The 10,847-nt window shown below is 38.2% G+C and overlaps 1 protein-coding gene across 1 annotated transcript in view; it reads left to right on the top strand.

Annotated features, from left to right (window-relative positions):
• The window catches only part of LOC107567964 (syndetin-like), a 54,803-nt gene that overhangs the window by 38,058 nt on the left and 5,898 nt on the right, over window positions 1–10,847 (top strand). Inside the window, exons 10-11 of the mRNA XM_016253786.1 lie at window positions 7,726–7,768; window positions 10,664–10,762. Coding sequence (XP_016109272.1) covers window positions 7,726–7,768; window positions 10,664–10,762 — 142 coding nt within the window. The remainder of the gene's footprint in view (window positions 1–7,725; window positions 7,769–10,663; window positions 10,763–10,847) is intronic.

Here is a 10,847-nt window from a genome sequence, read left to right as displayed (position 1 = left end):
AATACAACTTAACCACTGATTTCTAGTCGTGTCCTCTTTTGGAAGACCAAACAGAGTAGTTTCGCTTTCACAACGAAACACACGGCGGGCTAGAGTGAGCGGCGACCGGCGGCCTAAAGGAAACGGAGGCCGGAGGGCTTAGAGTGAGTGGAGACCGGCGGGCTTGCGGCACCACATGTGACGACCCCGGGCTGGACTCCGCTTCGTCCACAGTGAAAGCCGATATGGCGATCCACAGTGCGAAGTTGAAGTATTTCCTCAGCAACCAGCACGGATCAGCTCTAGGCATGACGAAGCAGATATCGTCCTCTTTTGGAAGGACAAACAAAGTATTTTCGCTTTCACTTACAAAACACAGCGTCTTCACGACATGGCGGCGGCAGCAACAACAATACTACAGCGAGAATAAAAGTTACGCCTTTTTTCTTTGTGTGAACATTTGGGCGGCGTTATGCAAATCTTCCCACATCGTGACGTAGACATGTGGGGGCGTGTTAGAACGAGCCGTTTTAGGTAGGCGTTGTTGACTCTGAACTTTTATAAAGAATATCCCTTTGGATTTGAGACTTTAGTCTTTGCAACTTTACAGATCTTCTTTATGCACCAAGAGCTTGTAACACTCCAAAGAGAGAGGAAAAATTTTAATCGCATCATATGACCCTTTTAACCCTTTAGCGGTCAAAGATCGGCGACGGCCCCAGATTATTGTTGTTTCACTTTGTTAAACATCACACTCTTACTTGATCTGGACAAACGGTGCATCAGTAGAAAGATTAAAGACTCTAGCTTCGATATTTGACCACTGTTTTGATAAAACATGATTGCAGTGACAGTAATTTAGTAATTTATGTCAGGAGTGCAAAATAATAAATCTGTATGTCATTTTTAGAATAGAAATTCACCACACATTCATATTCAGTCACGTCAGCAGCGGTGTATTTGTGTTCACATAGATTTACTGAACGGTTAATAAGGGCTTATAGTCCAAAGATGCATATACATGGAGATATATAGATATATTTACTCATGTTTACTTCATATTTCTTCAGACAGAATCATCATTTCTATTCATTTTCCACTGATTTACGCGATCTGATGATAATTAGCCGCTCCCTGGGCTGTCTCTGTATGTTTACTCTTCCGTGCTCACGCTGTGACTCAGGCCATGTCCACACGTACACGGGTATTTTTATAAACAGAGTTTTTCCTTCTTCAGTTTAAAAAAAAATCTCCGTCCACATGAAAACACAAACGCATGCTATGAATCACTGTCAAGAGTATGCCAAACGAACAGGTAGTGATATAATCTCAACCGTAAAGCCATGTTGGCCAATCAGAAGCCTGAAAAAGTCTCCAGTAGGTGGAGATAACAGCACAGGCTCCGACGTTCGCTCTCTACACGACAACACTGCATACTGAGTTTTTGAAAATCTTCACCCTGGCAGGCGTTTTCAAGAATGTTCGGTTTCAGTGAACTGGTGCTGCGTTTGCGTGTGGTCGAATGGCCTAACCGTGTAGAAAAGGTTGCGGTTTTAAAAATAACCTCGTTCGTGTGAACAGGGCCTCAGACCAACTCTGATTCATCCTTCGCCTTGTCAATCTTTTGCTTCTCATAACAAGCCCCGTCTCATCCTGTCACGTGTTTCCGTCACTCTTCCGTGTTGATATCGGACCACAACAAACACAGAGAAACCTCTGTACCCACGAAATATCCAAATAATAAACGCACGATTACGATAGTATATGGTTTGTATGTGATTTTCTTGAGATTTGGGGTATTTTCATAACAATAATGAATGTGTACATCTGAAATGTTAATTTGTGCAGCGATATAAAAGAGTATAAATAGCATATTTTTACAACCGTAAACGACCAAATTCCACATGAGATCGCAAAAGGAAGTTATTACAAACACTCGATGGTGGTTTAAAGTGAGTTTTGAGTAAAAGTGTACTAATAATCTCATAAATTGTCTTATGTAGCTTGATGCTAATGTTAGCTCTAATGCAACTGCAGAACAGGTGCAGCTCTTCTTCATAATGCATTTTGTCACATAAGGTCGTAAGAAAATGTTTTGTTGTATTTTTATAGAAAGACTTTTGATAATAGGCCGGTAAATGTATACTGAGATTGAAGCGATGTGGCTTGGTAAATCTTGTAATGCCAGAATAAAGGCTACTAATGGCTGAATAAAACAAAAGAATAACGATGAAGGAATAATGAGGATAATGTCTCATACCTGGCGGAGGTGTGAAAGGTTTGTCGCGTGACAACAATAGAATCATGAATGGTGCAGTTTGCCGAGCCAGACATGAGGAGACAGTTTACAGGGGGTCATAAATCAATTTTATTAGCCTTTTATTAGCCTTCTCTAAAAACACACATGATATGGTGTTAGAAAATGGTTAATAAAATTCACAATTTTAGAGATTATGTTCTGAAATTTATAATGGCTGAATAAAACAAAAGAATGATGATAAAGGAATAATGAGGATAATGTCTCATACCTGGCGGAAGTGTGAAAGGTTCGTCGGGTGAAAACAATAGAATCATGAATGGGGCAGTTTGCCGAGCCAGACATGAGGAGACAGCTTACAGGGGGTCATAAATTAATTTTATTAGCCTTTTATTAGCCTTCTCTAAAAACACACATGACATGGTCTTAGAAAATGGTTAATAAAATTCACAGTTTTAGAGATTGTTCTGAAATTGCAAATGAAGCATTATTAGACTTGTGGCTTTAGCTTCATTGTGCTTCTAAAATCATATCCTACAGCAACATATTTTTTATACATTTAAAAAATCTTAACAGTCCGAGTAATTCTGATTCCTGAACAGTAAACTTTGAAGTGTCAGCTTTGTGAACATATGTTGATTATGTATCTAGTAAGAAAGACTCATGAGCAGCAACCTTTTTATTTTGGGTATGTCATTTGTGTCTCCATGACGAAAATGGGGGGTGACTAAGGGGTTAAAGAGACGGTTGTCTAATAGACCCACTGCTGTCTGTGTCATTAATGTTAATCAAACAACAAAATAATCACTTTATAACTTTAATAAGACCTGACCTATTTTTCCTCGGTTGTATTCTGGCCTGCTCGGGTGGAGGGACAGACACAGAATTTTATCTAAAAACATCTTTAATGCGCAGATTCATAGACAAGGCTTAAGCCTGGTGCAAGACTGTCTTAACTGAAATTAACTTGCACTGACATATCTTAAAATGTTATTGCCATTGATTTGTATCGTGATGCACGCCAGCAATGTTTTCTCTATGGCACATTTAAAAAAAAATTTTTTTTTAAACTGCTTGAATGTTCTAATTAGTGCTGGGCGGTATGACCGAAAATTTATATCACAGTATTTTTCAAAATTATACCGGTTTCACGGTACATGACGGTATTTTTTTTTAGGGATGCACCGATATGAAAATTTTGGCCGATACCGATAACCGATTATTCTTTATTTTTGAAAGCCGATAACCGATATGTTGGCCGATAAATCTATATCCAAATTGTTATATACTTTTTGAGAGCCTGATTACAAAAAAGGTCTCATCATTAAAAGCCACATCCCAAACACTTCAACATAAGCAGCCTAGTTTGAACGGTGTACGTTTTAAAAATATTTTTACTCTCCCATTACCAAATTTAGTCATAAAAAAGTCTTACAAATAAATAAAATTATGCATAAATAATGCAAACAAGTCACTGGACATCATTACACGTGTAAAGAATCAAAATGAATGCGCCATAGATCAATAAAACGGAATAGCCTCTGCACGGACAATAATTAAATGATTTTAATTACTAAACCATATTGTTGATGAAAATAATAAGAGAACAATACAAGTGGTTGTTGTTATTAATAATATATCAATGATTTTGAAAAAGTAACAAATTAATACCACTGTTTTAAATAGCAGCCGTTGAGCTGCGCGTGCTGAAGCTGAAGAGCTGAATGAACATGGTAAACTGAAGCGTTTTGCTGGCAGCTTATTTAACTCAAGGAAATGCATCCTGAGATTAATATTAATACAACATAAACATAATATTACAACTTATATATGTACAAAATGACGCAGTTATTGCATGCTATAGTCAGAATGTGTGATCCTGTTGTGGATGCGCTCTTCCCATAACAACGCACTGAAACATGGCAACTAAACCCAAAGAATTCACAATGTTTTATTATAATAATGTTCTCATTAGAATTTTATATACACGACATTCCCAATCATAGTTATTATTGTTGTGCACTGCTGTTTGAGCTGCGTGTGCTGAGCTAAAGATGATCACCGGTAAACTGAAGTGCTCTTTTAACTTAACCAAACGCATTCTATATGAGATAAATCAGATATACATCAAATAAACACAATATTACAACGTACAATTGCACAAAAGGCTGCAAACGAACAGCGCGCATCTGAAGTGTCTCTGAAGGAAATAATGCATTATTTATCGGCTTTAAGATATCGGCCAAATTTTCTTATCGGGCCGATACCGATAACAGAAAAAATTAGCATTTATCGGCCGATACCGATATGGTGGCCGATATATCATGCATCCCTACTTTTTTGGATGGGAAGTTTCAAATTCTGATGGTTCCAGTATGTGTTCCTACGTCAAACAATCTCAAAAGCTTTAAAGTCAAAGCAGATGTCCATCAGTTGCTTTCTTGGCATGAACTATGTGCTGTTGCAACAAAGAAATTGTGATTCACATGTTGCTTCATCTTAAAAACTTTTGTTTGCAGACTTTCACAGATAAACCTGTTTTGGATTTTGAGGACATCTTCGAGACTTTTTCCAAGTAATTGCTTTTCCTGCAGCTAGTTATAGACTATATATCAGCACTTATTCTACCAGTAATGGATACTTCAGTTGTCGTATGTGCTGTTGCAACAAAGAAATTGTGATTCACATGTTGCTTCATCTTAAAAACTTTTGTTTGCAGACTTTCACAGATAAACCTGTTTTGGATTTTGAGGACATCTTCGAGACTTTTTCCAAGTAATTGCTTTTCCTGCAGCTAGTTATAGACTATATATCAGCACTTATTCTACCAGTAATGGATACTTCAGTTGTCTGCTCGCTCAGGTGCAAGAAAGCTGAGTTAATTGGAAAGAGACGTAAGCCGCAAAAGTGCCCAGCGGTGTGGTTTTACAGCCCAGCACACTCAACTTTTAAAAACACTACCCACAAATCCAGCTACATCCTTTAATTTAATCACATCTGACACCATTGGCCCCATGCTATTAGCAAAGGATTTATGTTCCGAAACTGAAATGGGGGAAAAAAAAAGTCTTGGTCTTTCCTCTCTGCGCTTTCTTGTCTAATTTCATGATAATGATAAGAGACCGTTTGAATGGAAATGTTTTTATTGTGCAACGGATCCTGTCGTGAAAGCTCATTAAAATGTGATTTCGCAAGGCCTTCCCGAAGGAAAAAGCGAAGCTCGGAGAGGCACAATGGTGACGAGCTGCGAGTCAGAAGTAATTGATCAGCTCGATGTGATGCTGGGTTTCCTCTGAGGGCCCTAAAGGGAAAAGGGGACACACGTTGAGTCAGAGCCCACTGTGATGGATTGAGGCAGACTAAAGGACTTCTGCATCCTCCCATCAGCCTTTGCAAGAACTTGTCCAGGTCACCAGCACTCAAAATCATTTGTCTGAAGGAATCAGCTTTTTCATGAAAAGGTCACATCCTCTCCTGCCGGTTTTTTATAACAACACAAATAGAATGTTGCGTATTAAAACACCTCCTGTTTTTGCACACCAGCCGTGCGTTGGTACACGGATGCGGTTCCTCATGCCAAGAATTGTGCATTGTGGCAAAATTAGAGCATCTATAGGATCAGTTTTCTGGAACACTTCTTTTTGCATCCAGTGCCTTCAAAGAGAAGGAAAAAGGGAAGGATGAGGAAAAGGAAGAGACGGGCCTCACAGGGGCCAGGCAATCCCTCATGTCAAGCTGAGTTAGCTTGTGAAATAAAATACAGTTGTTCTTAATTGTCAGATCATGATTATGCGTGGCCACCGGCAAAGTTGCTGCTAGTATCATGTTGCTCCAAGTCTCAGCTGGTTCCTCATAGAGGCCCAAAGGTTTGCTTTTTAGACACTAATGGGATCAGATGGGTCAGATTTTTTTTAACTCTAATTTTTGTTTTAGCTTTAGTATTTTTACTGGTAGTGCTTTAAAGGGATACATTTCGAGATGCAGCTGGCCCATTCCATTTAAAGCACTACTATTACACTAATATTCAACATTTACTGTCAGACTTAAGGTCCTTTATGTGGTACAAGGTACTTTGTATAGACTTTTTTTTTATTTGACATTTTTAACTTAATTGAGTTTTCTTTTTTGCATTTTTAGGACCTACAAACAAACATTTGGTTGCAAGTTGGTGCTGATAGCCTTGTTCGATTCCCGGCTCGAGGACTTTTCCCGATCCCCCCCCCTCCCACTTTGCTTCCTGACACGTCTCCACTGTCCCATACAAGTCAAAAAACACAAAGAAATAAATCTAAAACAAAAAAATTTGGTTGCAAATTATACTTATGCACATTCAAAATTTCTTAGTTCTTTTCATGAAACAAGTAAAAAAAAAAAAAAGTATGATAAATAAAATCTAATAATTTTAAGTAAATATAAAATACTTAAATCTAGAATTATATATTTTAAACAAGACATTTTGCAATTTTAAATGTTTGTTATGTGTTTATTTAGTGAAATTGTAAGTGCGAACACAAATCTGAAATACTGGGTCAAATGGGCAAGCAGAAAAAATCCTCAAACCGTCTTTTCAGTATCGTTCAAGTATTCATTTTCAAGGAGTTCTGAATTTTTGTATTGACTTTATCGAGTGCGTGAGACCATATCCGACCACTTAACCGGATGTAATGTATTTAAATGAAAACCTAATGTGTAGCATTTTTGCACTAAAATGTTAATCCTAAACACTATTTCTGTAAAGTTGGTGCTTGTGAATAATTATGTCCAGACTAAATATTTTATTACCATTACATAATTATTTACATTGATTAGCTATAGAAAACCTGCTATGAGTGTATTTCAAACAAATATGGCCGTCATTTGTTTTGTGTGGATAAATTCATATATACATTATTCAGAGGGTAATGGCTGCTTCACAACCAATTTGAAAATTCTGTGCGACTGCCATTAGGGCCGAAATGCGATAATAGTACATGAATGTTGGAGATAGTGGAAAAAGACAGCTTTTTACTGTTGAGTTCCCTAAGAAAGACATCTGATTGGAGTGTGATTGATGTGACCCTAAATCAGCCTTATTATTCATGGCTTTCGTAAGACAGACCAGTCATTTTTTTCCCTCCCTCATTCAGAAAACCCACTGACTAGTTTAGCACACCCCTTTCGACACTAGCAACACACATCAGTCTTCTTCCCGCTGCACAAGATAAGCAAGAAGCCACGCTCTGTAAAAATGCACCCCTGTTTTTCAAATGTCAGTGTCTGTTTTTTTTTCCATTTGTGAGGCAGGTTATGTGTTGTTTAGTGCTCTCTCTCACTCTCGGAGAAAGCTAGCTGTTTTTGCCTCCAACATGTTGCTGTAATGTTTTTGGTGGTTTGTGTTACCCTGCAAACAGAATACAATGGTTACTTGTGCTTCACAATGAACCAACATTTCTGTTGTTTTGCATTCCTATTCACCGTTTGCCACCCTTGTCTCTTTTTTTTCCCATCAGCGAGTTGAATTCCAAACTGCAAGACACTCTGGAGCAAATCGAGGTATGACTTTTTTTGTTGTTGTTGTTGTTGTCCTTAGGCAAAAGACAGGAATCTAGGATGGTGACCTTCTTCTTCATTGAATCAGACATTCAGTCTCAGATCACCCTATTCCCTTCAGAAACACTCATGCACCCTTGACAGATTTAACAACAGCAGTTGCCCTGATGTAGTGCCTCAACTTTATATGAATTAAACAGATCGGAAGGAACACTTGACCATGCGTTTGTATGTCTAACAGTGGCGCCCAGGGTGTCAGTCTGCCAGCATTTGGTCTCTCAGGCCCAGAGGCAGATGGACTGTGTTTTATTAAATAAATTGCTGTTTTTCAGGACTTGGTAGCTTCATTCAAGCTTATACCACCACAAAACACGCAAAGCCACACACACACACACACACACACAGTTTCTCAAGCAGTGCTGTTTGTGTTATCTGCTATATTATGCAGAGATGTCAGACTTAAGGTCCTTTATGTGGTACAAGGTACTTTGTATAGACTTTTTTTTTATTTGACATTTTTAACTTAATTGAGTTTTCTTTTTTGCATTTTTAGGACCTACAAACAAACATTTGGTTGCAAGTTGGTGCTGATAGCCTTGTTCGATTCCCGGCTCGAGGACTTTTCCCGATCCCCCCCCCTCCCACTTTGCTTCCTGACACGTCTCCACTGTCCCATACAAGTCAAAAAACACAAAGAAATAAATCTAAAACAAAAACATTTGGTTGCAAATTATACTTATGCACATTCAAAATTTCTTAGTTCTTTTCATGAAACAAGTAAAAAAAAAAAAAAGTATGATAAATAAAATCTAATAATTTTAAGTAAATATAAAATACTTAAATCTAGAATTATATATTTTAAACAAGACATTTTGCAATTTTAAATGTTTGTTATGTGTTTATTTAGTGAAATTGTAAGTGCGAACACAAATCTGAAATACTGGGTCAAATGGGCAAGCAGAAAAAATCCTCAAACCGTCTTTTCAGTATCGTTCAAGTATTCATTTTCAAGGAGTTCTGAATTTTTGTATTGACTTTATCGAGTGCGTGAGACCATATCCGACCACTTAACCGGATGTAATGTATTTAAATGAAAACCTAATGTGTAGCATTTTTGCACTAAAATGTTAATCCTAAACACTATTTCTGTAAAGTTGGTGCTTGTGAATAATTATGTCCAGACTAAATATTTTATTACCATTACATAATTATTTACATTGATTAGCTATAGAAAACCTGCTATGAGTGTATTTCAAACAAATATGGCCGTCATTTGTTTTGTGTGGATAAATTCATATATACATTATTCAGAGGGTAATGGCTGCTTCACAACCAATTTGAAAATTCTGTGCGACTGCCATTAGGGCCGAAATGCGATAATAGTACATGAATGTTGGAGATAGTGGAAAAAGACAGCTTTTTACTGTTGAGTTCCCTAAGAAAGACATCTGATTGGAGTGTGATTGATGTGACCCTAAATCAGCCTTATTATTCATGGCTTTCGTAAGACAGACCAGTCATTTTTTTCCCTCCCTCATTCAGAAAACCCACTGACTAGTTTAGCACACCCCTTTCGACACTAGCAACACACATCAGTCTTCTTCCCGCTGCACAAGATAAGCAAGAAGCCACGCTCTGTAAAAATGCACCCCTGTTTTTCAAATGTCAGTGTCTGTTTTTTTTTCCATTTGTGAGGCAGGTTATGTGTTGTTTAGTGCTCTCTCTCACTCTCGGAGAAAGCTAGCTGTTTTTGCCTCCAACATGTTACTGTAATGTTTTTGGTGGTTTGTGTTACCCTGCAAACAGAATACAATGGTTACTTGTGCTTCACAATGAACCAACATTTCTGTTGTTTTGCATTCCTATTCACCGTTTGCCACCCTTGTCTCTTTTTTTTCCCATCAGCGAGTTGAATTCCAAACTGCAAGACACTCTGGAGCAAATCGAGGTATGTGACTTTTTTTGTTGTTGTTGTTGAGGCAAAAGACAGGAATCTAGGATGGTGACCTTCTTCTTCATTGAATCAGACATTCAGTCTCAGATCACCCTATTCCCTTCAGAAACACTCACGCACCCTTGACAGATTTAACAACAGCAGTTGCCCTGATGTAGTGCCTCAACTTTATATGAATTAAACAGATCGGAAGGAACACTTGACCATGCGTTTGTATGTCTAACAGTGGCGCCCAGGGTGTCAGTCTGCCAGCATTTGGTCTCTCAGGCCCAGAGGCAGATGGACTGTGTTTTATTAAATAAATTGCTGTTTTTCAGGACTTGGTAGCTTCATTCAAGCTTATACCACCACAAAACACGCAAAGCCACACACACACACACACAGTTTCTCAAGCAGTGCTGTTTGTGTTATCTGCTATATTATGCAGAGATTTCTGTGTGGCAAATGTAATTGGATGGCGTTCAGCCTCACATACAACTCCTTTACTCTTTGACTTGTTCTTTTTTTCTCTTTTCTTTCATGTTTCTCTTTTAATATATGTCTCTCACACTTTCTTTTCCCTTCCTCCCCATCTTTTTATCTCGTTCGCTGTCTCATCACATGCATTAGTGAATAGCACGGCGCCTGTGCCAACGCAGAGCGCTGCTACCAAAATGACAATGATTCACGCCACTTTTCTATTTCTGTAGCAGCGCACGTCTCAACTCATTAAGAATGCGAATGCTTATCTTTGAGCTCAAAATGAAGTTGTGCGTTCAGTATCATCTGTGATTTAAATCATTGATTATTATGGCCCTCATTCATTTGTGGTAATTGTATGTTTCAGCACCATAAAAATTAGGCTTCTACATTTTTTTTTGCCTGTTTCTGCTTTCCACATGCACTCAAATTATGCCATTGAACTTCCTGTGCTGATGTTGCTGATTTTGTGCTCGTTTATGCAGGAACAGCTAGATGTGGCGCTGTCCAAAACCTGCAAGCACTTTGATGTCTCTCACTACACCAAAGTTCACCTGGCATATAAGCTGCTGGGCAAGACACAGGTGAGTCATCGCTGCTTGAGCTGTCACGAAAATTGCCATATTTGAATTGCAAGTGCACAATAATCACAGTTATCACAAATATTCG

This window comes from Sinocyclocheilus grahami, unplaced genomic scaffold (assembly GCF_001515645.1).
Source record: "Sinocyclocheilus grahami isolate Dianchi unplaced genomic scaffold, SAMN03320097.WGS_v1.1 scaffold1202.1, whole genome shotgun sequence".
NCBI classification, from domain to species: Eukaryota; Metazoa; Chordata; class Actinopteri; order Cypriniformes; family Cyprinidae; genus Sinocyclocheilus; species Sinocyclocheilus grahami.
This window is presented reverse-complemented; position numbering and strand designations above follow the sequence as displayed.